The sequence below is a fragment of the Uloborus diversus genome, chromosome 1 (assembly GCF_026930045.1).
Source record: "Uloborus diversus isolate 005 chromosome 1, Udiv.v.3.1, whole genome shotgun sequence".
NCBI classification, from domain to species: domain Eukaryota; kingdom Metazoa; phylum Arthropoda; class Arachnida; order Araneae; family Uloboridae; genus Uloborus; species Uloborus diversus.
In genome coordinates, this window is record NC_072731.1 from 154,089,090 (window position 1) to 154,110,054 (window position 20,965).

Here is a 20,965-nt window from a genome sequence, read left to right on the forward strand (position 1 = left end):
CCCCGCCCGAGGGTTGCCTATATGAAAAGTCACCGGAGGTCATTGTGACCTCAAAAAAAAAAAAAAATTTTTTTTTTTCATGGAACATTTCGATTAACTGATTCGACAAATAGGAGACAGCATTGTAATTTTTTTTTCGAATTGTTTTTAATGATGCCAATGTTCCTTCTCAGTAGATGTTATGTATGTATGTGTGTATATATATATATACCCTCTCTAGCTCTTTTTCTTGCGGGTGTTTTTTTTAAGCATTTTTCAAATTCTATATAATCAAAAAAAAAACTCTTACATTATTATTTTTTTTTAATGAGTCAAAATGCCGCCCCCTAGCTGCTGCGCCCTTGGCGAGAACTACTCCTGCCAACCCCTAGCTACGATACTGATCTTTATTACCGCATCCTAATGACCCTTTCCTCTTTTTTTTTTTTTTTTTCTCTCTGGTTTGCCTCGTCGTATTACTTAATCTAGAAAATCACTACTTTCATCATAATATAACGAGAACGAATATCTTCTCCATTTCCATTCCAGTCTACTTGTAGGACCTAAGTATTTTGAACACAAAAATTTCTGTCGAAAAATATCGTAATCGTAAAAGCAGATTGCCCTAACAGGAAAAATCTTGTTGCGCAAACTGTGGGGAGAACCATGCAGCCTCTTATAGGGGCAGTAAGGACTTACTGTTCCCAAAGCCCAAGATCATCAGTTATTATGGCAACCGGAGCTCCTTCAACCGGCATACTGTTCGCGTTGATCCACGCCGGACGCCGCTCTACCACTCAAAACATTTCCGCCACTGAAAATGATCTCCATTTCAGGGCCGTATGCAAGGGGTGGGGGTCAAAGAGTTCACCCCTCCTTTCCTAGAAAATTTCGGTTTGACATTTAAATGTTCATTTATATTTAAAAATTTTCAAAAAATATTGTTTCAAAACTTAAATGTCTTTCATATGTGCACATTAATTGCATTAAACGCTTTTAGTGACTCAAGGCTGGTTTTCAATGATGTATTACCTTCCGCAAAGCTTCGCATGAAAGTTTTTAAACCCTCCCCGAAATTATTTTCTGGTTACGGCCCTGTCCCACTTTAATAACTACCCTGAACAAAATTTCACCGATTAATTATCAATTATCCAGGAAATCAATAAAGTTTCCAACATCAATAAACTCATCTCCGCCCCCTTATTCTAAACCCTATTCTTGCACTAATTTGTCTGTTTTTCCCGTTCCCATTCTCAAGTACCTTTTTTTCACCCCTCTTTCCCATGCGTCTGTGTGCCCTTTAATTAATGTTCCCCCTTGGAACCACCAGGATCTCCCGATCGGCTTTCACTTCGGCCAAGTGGATGCGGGGTTCCGCAAGCACGACAATTTCATCTTCCGCGACATTTGTAGAAATAAGGAAAAAAAAACGAGTAGGGGCCTATAGCAATTTGTGACTGCGAAAAGTATAAATTAAATTTGAGACGTCAAAATTCACGTAATATTCATAATAATCATGAAATACAGTCCAGATAAGGATAATAGAAAATAAGACAACAGTATATTTTTAAAAATTTATTTTTCTGCAAGAAAATTATACAACACCTGGAAAAACATCATCTTGGCTACGTTTGCCGACCTCGACCGGTAGCTACCAATGGGTTGATCACATGACAGCTAATGACGTCAGTGCATGCTAAGCATTGGAGATGACGTCATTATTTGTCATGTGATCAATCCACCGGTAACTACCAGTCGATATTCGAACGCAAGCCTAAGTAATCATTCCCATTTTCGGCAGCGAGATTTTTGAACCCACCATTTTTCCATGCTGTCATACACAGACGTGTGCTGGAATGATCTCGAATGAATTTTCCTGCATAAACCGCAAGGGTCGGGTGTATCGTTGGAGTGAAATTTTGATTTCCAATCAAAGTAGTGTGAAAAAAGGGTATAATTTGATGCAACGCGATATAAATGACTAGATAATTCTTTAGGGGACACAAAATCCATTGCATCTATGAAAGAATTTGGAGGGGCCACTTTCTTATAATTTCCTCCTCCAAATACAACTGGTATCATTTCATACTTCAGAGTTCGATAAAATTTTTCCGTGATATAATCGTCACATACTGCGTTTTCAAACGCAAGAAAGAAAAGGTAACGCTTCGAAAAATTCTGCAAACATTGCTCGGTTTCATTGAATGTACAAGTTGCAAATCCGCATAATCCGTATGTATCTATATCCATATATTTACTTAATATTTGTACGTATTTCTCCCTATTTCCAGAAGTAGAGCAATGACTCACCATCCACGTTGCCATTTTGCTTTTTCTTTTCCACACATCATATAAATTCGTTACATTGAAATAAGATTTCTCGAGTGTAGTAACAGAACCATAACGAACTACAATATCAGAGTCTTCCCGATAAGTCATAGTCCAATTGAAAATATTGTTCATAAACTGAAAACCATTAAAGTAAGAATATGGAGGCGCTTCCAAAGAAAAGAAAACCCATTTTTGATTCGGAAGTCGATGTCTTGGAACATCAAGTAAGGACATTGTTCGAACATGGAACAGAATAACATCACTTTCCACCAATCGAGTTCTGTTATCTGTAATTTCGCATTTGTATTCGAAGCACTTGGAATTTTTAAAAGTGTTCATTCCGATTTGTAATAGGTCATCATATAAATGAGACCAAATCAATATGAGCCTATATTTACTTTTTATAGAAGTTGGTTGACTAAGTGACAGAGAACTGTTCCGTGTTTCACTACGGAATCTTAGAAAGCTATGCAAATTCTCTTGTGTTGAAAATTCAAATTCTGGTACCCAATCCCTCATCGGAGGCATGTTAACCATTATCAAAATATAAGCAGTTGTGACCATAGTTAGAAAGCAAGCTACTCTGTACCGGCAAAACGCAAGGCAAACAGTTGCCTTCTTATTGTCTAACATTGAAACTACAAAAACTAGCATTTATGACGCACAAATGATCAAATTTTCTCTCCACATTCTTCCTTTTTCCATCCAGTTAATTGTAGTGATCTTCGTTTATGTAGAAGCAATAACTGTTCTTTCATCACACTCTGTAAAGAAAATATATAAATAAAAATTTAGTAGCATACAAAACATTATTATCGGTATTTTTTCATTAAAGGGACGACTTGTTTATTTTCTACCTTTGCGACAATAGAAAAATTGCTTAAATCCGCTATAAGTATATGACAACCCTACAATTCAGAAACTAAACTTGTTGAATGTCTGCAACTACGAAATTTTTACTTTGCAATAGCGATAAATAAACTAAAATCGACCAAAATAACAAATGGAAAAGTTCCTTTGGTTCTAATTGTGACACACAAGAGACTTCATATTTTGCAGTAAGTTACCGCCCTAAGCCAGCGGACCCCTGAGGCAGAAATACATAAAATACACCGCCAGCTCAATTATTCCATCCGAGGACTGCCCTGGCTTGGGGTGGTAACTTCCCACTCAGCATAATGTCGTCGCCCAGGTGTCAATGGGACGTCATCTGCTGACGATAGAGGCGTCCCTGCAACGTCACTCCCCGGCGTCCTAAGTCTGCCCCCATGTCCGGGTTCAATAACGGTCTGTAGACGTCCCCAGAAGGGCACCGTCTGACGTCCGGGAGACGGACGGCGACTAACAAGGGACGACGCAGAGACGTTCCAGGAACGCCTTAGGGCGGACTAACCCACATTAAAGCGACGGTCTCACGGCGTCCTAGGGTCGTCCAAAGACGGGCCCTTCGGCGTCGGGTGACCGTTTATAGTGCTTTATATTGTGTAGAGTGAGCTTTATTTGACTATTTTATTTTTTAATTTAATTTATTATTTTTTTTAAATTCAGTTTACTTCATTTTGTAGCTCATTTAGTTATGAAAATTTTTATTATTACAAATTTTTTTTTCTCTTAAAAATTCATCAGGTTTGCAGCCCCAATGTTAGTTGACAAAATGAAGCAAACTAATTTAAAAAAATATAAATTAAATCAAAAAATAAAAAAGCCAATCAAAGCAATTTTAGTTCAGTATATTTATCATCACTATAAAATACATATATTGAACGCCTTTCAGTTTTTTTTTTTTTTTCAGATTAATTTTACTCTCAGATAATTAAAAAAGTTGTCATTTATTGTTTTGGTGCATTGTATTCTTTTGATTATTTTTTTCCAAGCTCTTTGGAGAATGGAGAGTCCAACAATCTTTTCCTAAAGCAGTTTGAAAAACACAAAAAATACAGTTTAGGCATATTGCATTCCTCGAATGAAAATTTTTATTATCATTTTATGTACCTTCTTACTTGTCTATTTATGCTTATGACTTTCCATTTTTTTAAAAAAATTATTAATATAAGAATTTATTATTATAGCTACTATAAGAATTTAAAATGCAAAATTTTAGTTCGCTGTGATAAAACTTTAAAGAGGTAGCCCTTTTATTAAACATATAATTGGAGATTATCAAGTTTTAAGCAACAGCTTTGAATTTTCTTATAGCAAGTGGCTTGAAAAAATCCTCTTAGTAATGCAATTTAAAACTACTTGAACTAGCTGTTAATAAAATATCTTGCCTACAATGGAGCAGCCCCTGCACTGCTTATACATTTTCACGTGTATTTTATTTATTCCTTTTAATAACTGTCCAAAACCTGAATATACATAGTACAACTTATAGCCCAGTACATAATATTAAGATTGCAGGCAAATTTTGTTTCCAATTGAAATTCTCAATTTATTCCCTGCATGTAAGCAATCAATATTAAACTGAAATACAGTTCCCCCAAGTTAGTAAAACTAGTATACAATTGGTTCTTATCAATACACAATGAAATTCTAACTGAAAATGATTAAATACATTAAGCCAGGACTTAGTTTTGCAAAAAAAAAAAAAAAAAAAAAGAAGTACAAGTAGCATAACATTTTTATATAATTTACCTGAATTTCATTTAATGGATTCCATGAAGTTTGATACAAAGAGCAGTACTAAAATAATACAATGAAACACCTTTATTGACAAATTTTATACAATAGATTTCTTTAATTATTGGCTGTTCCCTTATCAGCTAGTCTGCTGAATGCTTCAGCCAGGATTTTATTTTCCCTTGGTCATTTGCTACCTTCATGTTTTTTCCAATACCATCTGAAAAAGAATTAATGAAGAGAAAAAATAAGAATATTTTCAAAAACCACAAAAAAGGACTGCACAATATTAATGGGTTGGGGGGGGGGGAGGAAGAGAAAGAAAAACATTACTTGCTCAATATAGGAAAAAGTCATGTGATTTTATAAGCTATTGTACTAAGAAAATTCTTATCCCTGGCTTGTCAAAATATTGTCCTATTCCTTTAGTCCCCACTGTAAAATGAGTAATCAAAAGATTCAGCCCCCTTCTCACAGGGGCGGATCCAGAAATTGTTGTAAAGGGAGTCATGTTTTAATGGCGAACGTTGTACCACCTACGTAAAAAAGTATCAGTTAGATCCATCCCCCAAGGATGATGGCGCATCCCCTCACATGCTACAAGGCACCCCCCTCCCCTAACCCAATGAGATCAAAATCTTTTCACTTATACCCTGCCAACCCCCTATTTTTTTCAATGTCGCAACCTGCACCATAGATCATATTTTTTCAAATTTTCATCATAAAAGTCATATTTCTTTTGGCAGATAGGCTGGTCACGCTACCACAAGCTTTGAATATATGGCATTAAATTTATAAAATATTGGAAAAGCATAGACACACATGTGGTTTGAGGTGGAAGAGTGCTCTGAAAAAACGTTGAACTCATTAGTCATGATTGTTATTTTGAAAATGAACAATTAGAAAACTCAAAATAGCAATAACCCCAGTAAACGAACCAAGTCAATCCTTTGAATTATGAGGCCCTGAGAAGAAATACCTTACAGAACGGGGACACACACACATGTTAATATTCACTCCATGTACTATTTTTCACATCGAAAAAAATGAAGTAATAATAATCACAACAAATTACTGTCACAGGGACCCTCTCCTGAATCCGCCCTTGCTCCCCCCCCCCCACGCCATTAACATTGCAAAAACCTAACAGGCACCATCATCAATGTTAAACTCAAAATCAAATTAAGAATGTCTTCCAGTTTAAAGCAAAGGCAATACTTACTACTACAGGGGGGGGGGAGAACAACACTTAGAAATTTCTAGCTTAATAGCCACTTCTTTAGAAATAAATCCGCACCAAAAATTTTCAAAACTACTTCTTCAAAAGATGTTTTTATACACTTTTCTTGTTGAAAACATTTCTATTACTATTTTATTTTTAATTTTTTTATTTATTTCGCAATTTCATTTGAAAAATGAAATTATTATTATTGAATAAGAATGCAAATAAGGTGTTTTATCTGCAGTATTTATTTTTATTGCATTTATTGTAAACATTTCTACAGAACAATGCACTATTTTCCTTTGAATTTTGAATACCAAACAAAAATACCAAAATTCTTTAAATTTGAAAGTACCAAACTCACTTACACATTTTATAAATGTCATAAAATAGAAATCTTAGAAGTATTACTTCACATGTGCTTCAGTGGCGTAGCAAAGGGGGAGAGGGGCTGAAAACAACCCTCAAAAGCATTGGTTTTCATGAAAATGCAAATTATAATACAGTAGTTTTTGCATATGAAAAGGCTGTTTTGATGAAAAAAAAAAAACCCTTCAGAAGGTATTTTTGAACAAAAATACCCCCCAGAAGGTATTTCTGGCTGCGCTAGTCATGTGCTTAGATGAGTAAAGACAGAGTAAATACATCTATCCTTTTGAGTGATTAGAAAACTTAGATCAGATTTTTTTTTCTTTCATTGAAAGAAATACATTGTATTTTTATTTTTCATGTTAATGCTCTTAAGTATCTATTGTAACAAAAAGCAACAGAACACAAAATATGAAATCAAACTTCATTGATCATATTGAATTTGCACAAGAAATATGTTTGGTAAAACCCTCCTCGAAACAAAAGTCTAGGTACAGCCCTGGCACATAGTGTACAACACACAAATGATTTCTTATTTAAAAGATGATTTTTATGGTCACAAGAAAAATATATATACATAAAAATAAGCAATCGAAGTTAGATGAAATGTCAATGTCTAAATAAAAAATAATCCATAAATGACCAATAATAAATAAATAACATTTACACAAATAAATGCAAAATTAAGTTACGAATATTGTAGTGGGAAAACAGAAAAAACAATCACTAGTTCAAAAAATTAGATATTGGAGGGGGAGGCGAGTGGGCGGTTAGGGGTTTTGACGACTTTTTGCAGGGAAGTAACAATCTCAACACATGGCGATTGAAGAAATTGGTAAAAAAAAAAAAAAAAAAAAAAAAAAGGCGAGAAAAGTAGTATAGAAAGCAAGTACAACTCAACAACACTCTGTTCAATCAAACATATACATCTTGAAAATAGTAATTGGTGTAAACTGTAGAAAAATTCTTTAATGCAGGGAATGGGGTCCTGACGGAATGGGAATGGTATTATTGAAACTGAAACAAACTATATCTTTGAATGCTTTTTTTGGGGGGGGGGGGTCGTAGCTTAGGAGGCGATGCACCATTTCCCTCAAGGGATGGTCACCCCTTGAATGTTCACTCAGTTTTATATAATAACTGTTTTCTGAGTGTAAGCTATTCAGAGTGAATGATATGGAAAAGCCTATATAAAGGGACAGGGACTCGGAATAAACTTTCAATATTTGAGTGTGTCGGTTAAAGGAGGTTTTAACACAGATTTTGTTTTGTCATGCATTCTTGTCAGTTTGTTCACCAAACCCCAGCCCTCTCATACTTTCCAACTAAGTCGACACTCTTGTCAGCCCTGCATTTAAGCCTGAGAACCCCCCTCCCCCAACAGTAAGATCTCTTGTAATTCCTCAGAATTTATTCATTGAAACCAAGCTTAACACAGACATGAGCATGCACTTGATTGACAACATAGTTGCTTTTGTGAGAGCATTAATTCAAAGTCATGGAAAAATATAAGTAGCAGATTTGCTACACTCTCAATTATGTGCCATTAAATATATATATATAAAAAAAAAATACAGTATAACCCCGATTAAATAATTGTCAAAGGACTGGAGAAAGTTTTCGTAAAATAAGGATATCTTCAAATCAAGGAGCTTATACATTCAATGCAGTTAAATTCGGACCAGTGAAATGTATCGCTCAATTCAGGAAATCGTTAAATCGGGTATCGTTAAAATCAAAGTTACACTGTATTAGAAATGATTTTTAAATATTCATTTTGGAACACTTCATACAGATACCTATGACTAAAAAACAGCTCTAAACCGAACTATAGGAAACTCAAAAAATAATAAAACAATCAAAGGACTTAATTAAAAGTTCAGTTGCATGAAAAGGGAGAGATATGGGGGGAGGGGGGAGAAAAATTAGAACTGTAACTCCTTTAGTTAAAATTTCAGTATGCATACATTAAAACATTTGTCACGATTTGATCTTCAAGAAACTTAGCTCAACACATAAGCAAAACATAAGTCAATCGATGGAAATAAAAAGTGAAAAGTGAGGTTAGATTTATATTATCTGACAAATAAAACAAATATTATTTGCATTTGAAAGAAAGAAAAAGCATGAAAATTCAATACAAAAAGATATTACCTTTTAGACTTTAAAGTTTAAGTAGAAGCTTTTCCATTCTGCTCCTCGATGCCTTTAAGTTTTCTTCCTTAAAAAAGGAAGAAAATTATATGTAATGACAAAAAGTACAATAGTATGTTAATATGTATTTGGTACTTCATTATAGTACCCCTTGAATCTTCTATATATGCTGCATTGATATCACAATGTAGACAATTTTACATAGTTTATGAAAACTGAAAACAGGCCATCACTCATGCAGTGCTACCTAACTGCTTACACATGGGTTAGAAAAATAATTCACTGGTTCAAGGGACCAGTAGGCAGGGCTGTTTGATTTTAGCTGGGCCAAAAAAGGCCAGCCGGCTTTATTTGGTTTAAACCACTGTAAAAAGCCGGCTTTTTAAAGAAAAATAATTTTTATGGTATTTTATTGTAATTTAAACAAAATGAAAATTATCTTTGTACCTTTAATACAGTTACGACTGTATTATATCAAGTTCCATGAAACACTAATAAAAAATTTGGTAGTTGTTAAATAAAGTCGTTCACAAAAACAAAACCTCGCTCTAATATTAAGAATCTAGTCTAGTTAAATGGAATTTAAATGTTTATAAATAAATTTTAGTAAAATTCAAAAAATCATAACACTGCTGCTGTCATACCAATCATTTGGTTCAGACTTTAAATAACAATGCATTACAATTTTGTAATAAAAAGGAGAAGAAAAAGTAATTTCATACACTATATCATGCATGTGAGTGCAAGGGCCACCGAGACCCAAAGGCCTTGTCAGCTTGGGACAGGCATCCCCATAAAAATCGTAACATGATTCTGATTCCGAACCATGCCCAGTCAACCAGTTTTCGATTAGGGTGACATGGAATCTTGTCAGCGCTGGTAAAGTCCCCCAAGAACGATGGCATGCCTCCCTCTTCTCCTAAAAAAAGCAGCTCCTAAAAATTTCAATGGCTCTTGGTGACCTCGCAGACAAACTTTATGTAAATACTACTGAAGAAATTCTCCAGAAAAAGAGCATGATCATTGCATTAGTAAATTAAAAACTATACATGATTTTTTTTGCGAATGACAAAAATAAAAAGGAAGTAAATCATTCTGAAAAAATTAAAACAGTTGAATGCAATAAAGTAATAAAACGATGCATAACAGCAAAATCACTTCAGGTTTATTTACTCTTAAAAATTTGGCGTAATACTTTAAGGGAGTAAAATTACAGAATCATGACATAAACATCTTTAAGGAGAAAACCAAGCATGAGATAAAAAAAAATAATTTTCAGCTTTGAAAAACAATAAAATCATTATTTTTAAACATCATCTGCTTGCAATAAAACACATTATATTAATGTCAATCACAACTGTCTAATTTCATATCATAAAAAAAATATCGTTGTTAAATTTAGTATCAACAGAATCTGCAACAGTCGAAGTATCGGCATGATTGTGTATTTACATTACGTAACGAGCACCTTTTTTTTTTTTTTTCACATGCTGCAGGGACACGCAGAAAACAAAACAAAAAAAACATAATGCTTTTCAGTACTTGAAGAACGTATTCCTGTAAATATTTACACTAAACTGCCACAAACACAACGGACAAACGATGGAACACATCATATAGTTAACACTACATTTCAAGTAAAAACGCACACGAATATACATTAAAAGTTTGCTTTTTTCTTTTGGTGACGTTAAGGATTACTCTTAAACAAACATCTTTTTAGAAAAGATGCACACAACGTTCTTATTGCATTTCTATACGTAATAAACAAAAAAATATTTTTACTTACCTTTCTTGCTTGCAAAAACATGGCCGAACGGCGAGCGGGAGCTCAGAGAGACGACGCTGGTTTAGAATGCCGCGCATGAATATCTCGAAATAGAATCAAAAATAAAATCACCGTTGGAAGCTTAACTTTTTTCTTTATTTTATCCATGTTTCTTCGTTACAATGTGTTTCGAAACAAAAAGACGCGATTTTAAACCTTTCAATAATTTATTTATTTATTTCTTGCTAAGGAGTATATTTTTACGCGGAATATCTTGATGAAGTGTAAGTGTAAAAAGGTTCGGCGTCGCATAGACGGCATGAAGTCCGTCGCCAGGACGACCCAGGGACCAGGGTAGAGGGCTGGAACCCGGGTTGAGTAAAAGGGTCCTCAAATGGTCAATGTTATGTCGTCCCAGGGACTGACTAAACTGACGCTATAAGACCAAACTGGAAAAACACGGTTTTAATTAGTAATTAAACTTTTTTGAAGCAAAATATACGTTTTTCGTCTATTTTCAACAATTTTATCATCTTTTGACTCATTTTCTGCGCTAAATTTTACTAAAAATAAAATTAGAGGCGTCCTGTGGACATCATATTGAAGCGCCCTCCAGACGTCAAACATACGACCATTATGGGACGTCTCGCCGACCAGTTCTGCTGAGTGGGTTAGTGCAAAATACCTAGCATTGCCTTCGAGTTGAACCGCACCATTGCTGTGGTCAATCGTCTGATGTGCTAATTCTACATTAAATACCAGTTTGTTTGGCTCTCTTGGCTCTTTTAAAAGGTTTTCCGCCTCCTGATCAGTTCCTTTCTATTCCGAGCTGATGAGTGCTAAAAAGCACGAAACTGCAGTCCTCTGATGGAATAACTGAACCGGCGGTGTATTTTATGTAAGAGACTTCCCACTCAGCATAATGTCGTCGCCCAGGTGTCACTGGAACGTCATCTGCTGACGATAGAGGCGTCCTGGCAACGTCACTCCCCGGCGTCCTAAGTCTGCCCCCATGTCCGGGTTCAATAACGGTCTGCAGACGTCCCCAGAAGGGCACCGTCTGCCGTCCGGGAGACGAACTGCGACTATTAAGGGACAACGCAGAGACATCTCAGGATCGCCTTAGGGCGGACTAACCCACATTAAAGCGACGGTCTCACGGCGCCCTAGGGTCGTCCACAGACACACCCTTCGGCGTCGGGTGACCGTTTATAGTGCTTTATATTGTGTAGAGTGAGCTTTGACTATTTTATTTTTTATTTCAACTTATTTTTTTTTTAAATTCAGTTTACTTCATTTTGTAGCTCATTTAGTTACGAAAATTTTTATTATTACAATTATTTTTTTTCCCTTAAAAATTCATCAGGTTTTTCAGCCCCAATGTTATTTGACAAAATGAAGCAAACTAATTTTTAAAAAATATAAATTAAATTAAAAAATAAAAAAGCCAATTAAAGCAATTTTAGTTTAGTATATTTATCATCACTATAAAATACATATATTGAACGCCTTTCAGTTTTTTTTTTCAGATCAATTTCACTCTCAGATAATTAAAAAGTTGTCATTCATTGTTTTGGTGCATTGTATTCTATTGATTATTTCTTCCAAGCTCTTTGGAGAATGGAAAGTCCAACAATCTTTTCCTAAAGCAGCTTGAAAAACACAAAAATACAGTTTAGGCATATTGCATTCCTTGAATGAAAATTTTTATTATCATTTTATGTACCTTCTTACTTGTCTATTTATGTTTATGACTTTCCATTTTTTAAAAAAATTATTAATATAAGAATTTAATATAGCTATTATAAGAATTTAAAATGAAAAATTTTAGTTCACTGTGATAAAACTCTAAAGAGGTAGCCCTTTCATTAAACATATAATTGGAGATTTTCAAGTTTTAAGCAACAGCTTTAAATTTTCTTATAGCAAATGGCTTGAAAAAATCCTCTTAGTAATGCAATTTAAAACTACTTGAACTAGCTGTTAATAAAATATCTTGCCTACAATGGAGCAGCCCCTGCACTGCTTATACATTTTCACATGTATTTTATTTATTCCTTTTAATAACTTTCCAAAACCTGAATATACATAGTACAACTTCTAACCCAGTACATAATATTAAGATTGCAATCAAATTTTGTTTCCGGTTGAAAAACAATTCAAAATTCTTATTCGCGATATAAAAAGTTGTCTAAATGAACATTCACATTTAAACAAGTTATTCTCAATTTATTCCCTGCATGTAAGCAATCAATATTAAACTGAAATACAGTCCCCCCCCCCCCCCCCCAAGTTGATAAAACTAGTGCACAATTGGTTCTTATCAATACACAATGAAATTCTAACTGAAAATAATTAAATACATTAAGCCAGGACTTAGTTTTTCAAAAGAAAAAAAGAAGTACAAGTAGCACAACATTCTTATATAATTTACCTGAATTTCATTTAATGGATTCCATGAAGTTTGATACAAAGAGCAGTACTAAAATAATACAATGAAACACCTTTATTAACAAATTTTACACAATAGATTTCTTTAATTATTGGCTGTTTCCCTTATCAGCTAGTCTGCTGAATGCTTCAGCCAGGATTTTATTTTCCCTTGGTCATCTGCTACCTTCATGTTTTTTCCAATACCATCTGAAAAAGAATTAATGAAGAGAAAAAATAAGAATATTTTCAAAAACCACAAAAAAGGACAGCACAATATTAATGGGTTGGGGGGAGGGGAAGAGAAAGAAAAACACTTGCTCAATACAGGAAAAAGTCATGCGATTTTATAAGCTATTGTACTAAGAAAATTCTTATTCCTGGCTTGTCAAAATATTGTCCTATTCCTTTAGTCCCCACTGTAAAATGAGTAATCAAAAGATTCATCCCCCTTCTCACAGGGGCGCATCCAGAAATTGCTGTAAAGGGAGTCATGTTTCAATGTCGAACGTTGTACCACCTACGTAAAAAAGTATCAGTTAAGTCCATCCCCCAAGGATGATGGCGCACCCCCTTCAATGCTACAAGGCACCCCCCTCCCCTAACCCAATGAGATCAAAATCCTTTCAATTATGCCCTACCAACCCCCTATTTTTTTCAATGTCGCAACCTGCACCATAGATCATATTTTTTCAAATTTTCATCATAAAAGTCATATTTCTTTTGGCAGATAGGCTGATCATGCTAGCACAAGCTTTGAATATATGGCATTAAATTTATAAAATATTGGAAAAACATAGACACACATGTGGTTTGAGGTGGAAGAGTGCTCTGAAAAAACCGTTGAACTCATTAGTCATGATTGTTATTTTGAAAATGAACAATTAGAAAACTCAAAATAGCAATAACCCCAGTAAACGAACCCAGTCACTCCTTTGAATTATGAAGCCCTGAGAAGAAATACCTTACAGAACGGGGACACACACACGTTAATATTCATTCCATGTACTATTTTTCACATCGAAAAAATGAAGTAATAATAATCACAACAAATTACTGTCACAGGGACCCTCTCCTGAATCTGCCCTCCCCCCTTCCCACGCCATTAACATTGCAAAAACCTAACAGGCACCATCATCAATGTTAAACTCAAAATCAAATCAAGAATGTCTTCCAGTTTAAAGCAAAGGCAATACTTAATACTACAGGGGGGGGGGGAGGGAGAACAACGCTTAGAAATTTCTAGCTTAATAGCCACTTTAGAAATAAATCCGCACCAAAAATTTTCAAAACTACTTCTTCAAAAGATGTTTTTTTACACTTTTCTTGTTCAAAGCATTTCGATTACTATTTTATTTTTAATTTTTTTATTTATTTCGCAATTTCATTTGAAAAATGAAATTATTATTATTGAATAAGAATGTAAATAAGGTGTTTTATCTGCAGTATTTATTTTTATTGCATTTATTGTAAACATTTCTACAGAACAATGCAACATTTTCCTTTGAATTTTGAATACCAAACAAAAATACCAAAATTCTTTAAATTTGAAAGTACCAAACTCTTTTTACACATTTTATAAATGTCATAAAATAGAAATTTTAGAAGTATTACTTCATATGTGCTTCAGTGGCGTGACGAAGGGGGAGAGGAGCTGAAAACAACCCTCAGAAGCATTGGTTTTAATGAAAATGTAAATTATAATACAGTAGTTTATGCATATGAAAAGGTTGTTTTGATGGGGGGGAAACCCCTTCAGAAGGTATTTTTGATCAAAAAAACCCTCCAGAAGGTATTTCTGGCTGCACTAGTCATCTGCTTAGATGAGTAAAGAGTAAATACATCTATCCTTTTGAGTGATTAGAAAACTTAGATCAGATTTATTTTCTTTCATTGAAAGAAATACATTGTATTTTCACTTTTCATGTTAATGCTCTTTAAGTATCTATTGTAACAAAAAGCAACAGAACACAAAATATGAAATCAAACTTCATTGATCATATTGAATTTGCACAAGAAATATGTTTGGTAAAATTCTCCTTGAAACAAAAGTTTGGGTACAGCCTTAACACATAGTGTACAACACGCAAATGATTTCTTATTTAAAAGACGATTTTCATGGTTACAAAAAATATATATATACATAAAAATAAGCAATCGAAGTCGGATAAAATGTCAATGTCTAAATAAAAAATAATCCATAAATGACCAATAATAAATAAATAACATTTACACAAATAAATGCAAAATTAAGTTACGAATATTGTAGTGGGAAAAAAGAAAAAACAATCACTATTTCAAAAATTTAGTTATTGGAGGGGGGAGGCGAGTGGGCGGTTAGGGGTTTTGACGACTTTTGCAGAGAAGTAATTTCAACACATGGCGATTAAAGAAATTGGTAAAAATAAAAAAAAGGCGAGAAAAGTAGTACAGAAAGCAAGTACAACTCAACAACACTCTGTTCAATCAAACATATACATCTTGAAAATTATAATTGGTGTAAACTGTAGAAAAATTCTTTAATGCAGGGAAGGGGGTCCTGACCGAATGGGAATGGTATTATTGAAACTGAAACAAACTACATCTTTGAATGCTTTTTTTTTGGGGGGGGGGGGTCGCAGCTTAGGAGGCAATGCACCATTTCCCTTAAGGGATGGTCACCCCTTGAATATTCACTCAGTTTTATATAATAACTGTTTTCTGAGTGTAAGCTATTCAAAGTGAATGATATGGAATGCATTCTTGTCAGTTTGTTCACCAAACCCCAGCCCTCTCATACTTTCCAATTAAGTCGACAGACTCTTGTCAGCCCTTCATTTAAGCCTGAGAACCCCCCTCCCCCAACAGTAAGATCTGTTGTAATTCCTCAGAATTTATTCATTGAAACCAAGCTTAACACAGACATGAGCATGCACTTGATTGACAACATAGTTGCTTTTGTGAGAGCATTAGTTCAAAGTCATGGAAAAATATAAGTAGCAGATTTGCTACACTCACAATTATGTGCTAATAAATATAAAAAAAATACAGTATAACCCCGATTGAATAATTGTCAAAGGACTGGAGAAAGTTTTCGTTAAATAAGGATATCTTCAAATCAAGGAGCTTATACATTCAATACAGTTAAATTCGTACCAGTGAAATGTATCGCTAAATTCAGGAAATCATTAAATCGGGTATCGTTAAAATCAAAGTTACACTGTATTTAAAATGATTTTTAAATATTCATTTTGGAACATTTTATACAGATACTTATGACTAAAAAACAGCTCTAAACCGAACTATAGGAAACTTAAAAAATAATAAAACAATCAAAGGACTTAATTTAAAATTCAGTTGCATGAAAAGGGAGAGATATGGAGGGAGGGGGAGCAAAATTAGAACTGTAACTCCCTTAGTTAAAATTTCAGTATGCATACATTAAAACATTTGTCACAATTTGATCTTCAAGAAACCTAGCTCAACACATAAGCAAAACATAAGTCAATCGATGGAAATAAAAGGTGAAAAGTGAGGTTAGATTTATATAATCTGACAAATAAAAACAAATATTATTTGCATTTGAAAGAAAGAAAATGCATGAAAATTCAATACAAAAAGATATTACCTTTTAGACTTTAAAGTTAAAGTAGAAGCATTTCCAATTCTGCTCCTCGATTCCTTTAAGTTTTCTTCCTTAAAAAAGGGAAGAAAATTATATGTAATGACAAAAAGTACAATAGTATGTTAATATGTATTTGGTACTTCATTATAGTACCCCTTGAATCTTCTATATATGCTGCGTTGATATCACAATGTAGACAATTTTACATAGTTTATGAAAACTGAAAACAGGCCATCACTCATGCAGTGCTACCTACTGCTTACATATGGGTTAGAAAAATAATTCACTGGTTCAAGGGACCAATAGGCAGGGCTTTATTTGGTTTAAACCACTGTAAAAAACCGGCTTTTTAAAGAAAAATAATTTTTATGGTATTTTATTGTAATTTAATTAAAATGAAAATTATCTTTGTATCTTTAATGCAGTTACGACTGTATTATATCAAGTTCCATTAAACACTAATAAAATATTTGGTAGTTGTTAAATAAAGTCGTTCACAAAAACAAAACCTCGCTCTAATATTAAGAATATAGTCTAGTTCAATGGAATTTAAACATTTATAAATAAATTTTAGTAAAATTCAAAAAATCACATGACACTGCTGTTGTCATACCAATCATTTGGTTCAGACTTTAAATAACAATGCATTACAATTTTGTAATAAAAAGGAGAAGAAAAAGTTTAATTTCATACACTATATCATGCACGTGAATGCAAGGGCCACCGGGACCCAAAGGCCTTGTTAGCTTGGAACAGGCATCCCCATAAAAATCGTAACATGACTCTGATTTCGAACCATGCCCAGTCAACCAGTTTTCGATTAGGGTGGCATGGAATCTTGTCAGCGCTGGTCAAGTCCATAAGAACGATGGCAAGCCTCCCTCTTCTCCTAAAAAGAGCAGACTAAGACTCCTAAAATTTCAATGGCTCTTGGTGACCTCGCAGACGAACTTTATGTAAATACTACTGAAGAAATTCTCCAGAAAAAGAGCATGATCATTGCATTAGTAAATTAAAAACTATACATGATTTTTTTTTTTTTTTTTTTGCGAATGACAAAAATAAAAAGGAAGTAAATCATCCTGAAAAATTTAAAACAGTTGAATGCAATAAAGTAATAAAACGATGCATAACAGCAAAATCTTTTCAGGTTTATTTACTCTTAAAAATTTGGTGTAATACTTTAAGGGAGTAAAATTACAGAATCATGACATAAATATCTTTAAGGAGAAAACCAAGCATGAGATAAAGAAAAATAATTTTCAGCTTTGAAAAACAATAAAATCATTATTTTTATACATCATCTGTTTGCATTATAATACAGAGTATACGAATTTGCTTGCAATAAAACACATTATATTAATGTTAATCACAACTGTCTAATTTCATACCATAAAAAAAATATAGTTGTTAAATTTAGTATTAACAGAATCTGCAACAGTCGAAGTATCGGCATGACTTTACATTACGTAACGAGCACCCTTTTTTTTTTCACATGCTGCAGGGACACGCAGAAAACAAAACAAAAAAGCATAATGCTTTTCAATACTTCAAGAACGTATTCCTGTAAACATTTACACTAAACTGCCACAAACACAACGGACAAACAATGGAACACATCATATAGTTAACACTACATTTTAAGTAAAAACGCACACGAATGTACATTAAAAGTTTGCTTTTTTTCTTTCGGTGACGTTAAGGATTACTCTTAAACAAACATCTTTAAGAAAAGATGCACACAACGTTCTTATTGCATTTCTGTACGTAATAAACAAAAAAATATTTTTACTTACCTTTCATGCTTGCAAAAACATGGCCGAACGGCGAGCGGAAGCTCAGAGAGACGACGCTGGTTTAGAATGCCGCGCATGAATATCTCGAAATAGAATCAAAAATAAAATTATCGTTGGAAGCTTAATTTTTTTCTTTATTTCATCCATGTTTCTTCATTAGAATGTGTTTCGAAACAAAAAGACGCGATTTTAAACCTTTCAATAATTTATTTATTTATTTCTTGCTAAGGAGTATATTTTTACGCGGAATATCTTGATGAAGTGTAAGTGTAAAAAGGTTCGGCGTCGCATAGACGGCATGAAGTCCGTCGCCAGGACGACCCAGGGACAAGGGTAGAGGGCTGGAACCCGGGTTGAGTAAAAGGGTCCTCAAATGGTCACTGTTATGTCGTCCCAGGGACTGACTAAACTGACGCTATAAGACCAAACTGGAAATACATGGTTTTAATTAGTAATTAAACTTTTTTGAAGTAAAATATACGTTTTTCATCTATTTTCGACAATTTTATCATCTATTGACTCATTTTCTGCCCTAAATTTTACTAAAAATAAAATTAGAGGCGTCCTGTGGACATCATATTGAAGCGCCCTCCAGACGTCAAACATACGACCAGTATGGGACGTCTCGCCGACCAGTTCTGCTGAGTGGGTTCCGGAAAAGGCGGTAATGAGCAAGGGAGTGGATAGCTTTAAGAGGGCCATATTGATCTTCATTAAGGACTTATAAACTGACTAGGACCAGCCTAGTTGGGCCCAGAGCCTCTGGTCGTCACATCAATATCCTGACGTGTTCCTGTCATGACAATGTATGTAAGATTGCAAAAAAAATCAAGCTCATCTTGCCTAGAGTTTCACTGTCAATTTAACAACCTGACATTTTCCTTTTATGAAAATATGCATGCAGCATTACAAAAGCAGCCTACCTTGATATCGGTCTAGGAAGATTGGGCCCCGCAGATTGGGCGCCGGGAATATTAGGCGTCGAGCATTTTGGACGCCGGTAACTTTGGGCGCCGAGCATTTTGGGCGCCGGGTACTTTGGGCGCGGAGAGCTTTGGGCGCCGGGAACATTGGGTGCCCAGAATATTGGGCACAATGTGCTCGACGCCCAAAGTTCCCGGCGCCCAAAATGCTCGGCGCCAAATGTTCTCGGTGCCCAATCTGCGTCGTCCAATCTTCTTATTTCGGGGTTTAAGGGTGTGACTTTGTTCCCCCTGGTTTTGGGGGAGGGGGAGGGATTTTACTTTAATAAATTTTTGTTTGAAACTTTTCAATACATTTGAAATAATGTTTTAAGAAAACAAAAAAGAAATCAATTCATATTAAGCAAAGGACAAATTGTAATCACGTAAGAGCGTACACCACGATCAGTGGCGGACTGGTCCTGCGCACCATGGCCCAAGGGCCGGTGCATGGGCTGGCCCACCCCTATTCGACTTGATCACCATCCCTCCTCTGCGCCCTCGAACATATGCCTCTTCAAACCTGTGCCTCTTCGTATTTTACTTTCTTCTATATCTAATATATAGAAGAAAGTATTGGATAAGTGCAAATTTTCGAATTTTAACGGATTTGAACGTTTTGAGGTGTGTGAGTTCATTTCGACCATTTTTGGAAAATGTCTGTCTGTCTGCGTGTGTGTGTGTGTCACGTTGATGCGTGCGACCAGTTTTTGTGGCCGCTCTACAGCAACCGCATGAAATCGAACGAAATTTGGTACACTTATCTGCCCCTATATGTGAACTTGTGCCCATTGTTTCTTGGCGTGAATTCCTCCAAGGGGGGGGGGGAGCAATGAGACGTTTTTTTGAGTTATGCGTGCCTGCTATTCCCCAAGAAGTAACTGGCGGAATCAAACAAAACTTACTCCATAGTTTGCCCTTAACAGGTTCAGGTGCTGATTCAATTTTTGTGTCAATAGCTCAAACTGGGGTTGAGGTATAGAACATTTTTTTGTCGTCAATTGTGACTGCTGTATCTCAAGAAGTAATGAACGGAATCAAACAGAAATTTATCGACAAGTAGCCCTTAGAGGGTATAAGAGCTGATTCTATTTTGGTGTCAATAGCTGAAAAGGGGTGGCGCAATCGAACATTCTTTTTTTTTCCATTGTGAGTGCCATATCTCAAGAAGTAATGCTATGTTCTGGATGAAGTTTGGAATAAATTTGAATCCATATGTAAACAGGCGTTGGTTCAACTTTGGCGTCCATCGATCCATGGGGGAGGGAGGCTTTTTTTTTTTTTTTTTGAGCAATCACGATTGCTTATTGCTTTTATTTGACCGTCCTTGATGTCCGGTTCCTTTTTCAAAATGGAATAGGGACCTCTGCAGCACCTCCGTCCACCGGAGGTTGGAGCTGCTCCTCTGGTCCTAGCCTCCACTAGCAGCACTGTCCACCGGAATCCCCTCCTCCAAGGCGGTGGTGTCCATGTCCTGCATACACACTCTCCTACATACACACACACACAAACAAGTCCTTACACACATACACACACGCAACCGCCCAGGAGGAGGGACAGGCTTGGGAGGACATGAGCCGTTTCTAGAAATAATAGCCTCCAATGAGTACAGTTCTATCGCAACTCGTGATTGCGAAAAACATAATTCGAATTCAAAGTGTCAGAATTCATATATATATATTTTTTTTATTTTATTTATTTATTTTATTTTTATTTATTTATTTATTTATT

General features: G+C 34.9%; 1 protein-coding gene and 1 long non-coding RNA gene across 3 annotated transcripts; both read right to left on the bottom strand.

Moving 5' to 3' along the window:
* Positions 1-1,574: 1,574 nt before the first annotated feature.
* LOC129222228 (alpha-(1,3)-fucosyltransferase C-like) lies at positions 1,575-3,045 on the bottom strand. Its single transcript, XM_054856711.1, has one exon. The coding sequence runs from the start codon at positions 2,962-2,964 to the stop codon at positions 1,762-1,764; it is 1,203 nt and encodes a 400-aa protein (XP_054712686.1). The 5' UTR covers positions 2,965-3,045; the 3' UTR covers positions 1,575-1,761.
* Positions 3,046-12,882: 9,837 nt separating this feature from the next.
* On the bottom strand, positions 12,883-18,320 carry LOC129222238 (uncharacterized). Of its 2 annotated transcripts, XR_008580575.1 has the most exons (4): positions 18,273-18,320; positions 17,170-17,365; positions 16,480-16,547; positions 12,883-13,082 (listed from the first exon to the last, which is right to left on the bottom strand). It is a non-coding gene; the product is annotated as an uncharacterized LOC129222238 (long non-coding RNA). The 2 variants fall into 2 exon arrangements; XR_008580576.1 differs by lacking the exon at positions 17,170-17,365.
* Between the last annotated feature and the right edge of the window lie 2,645 nt (positions 18,321-20,965).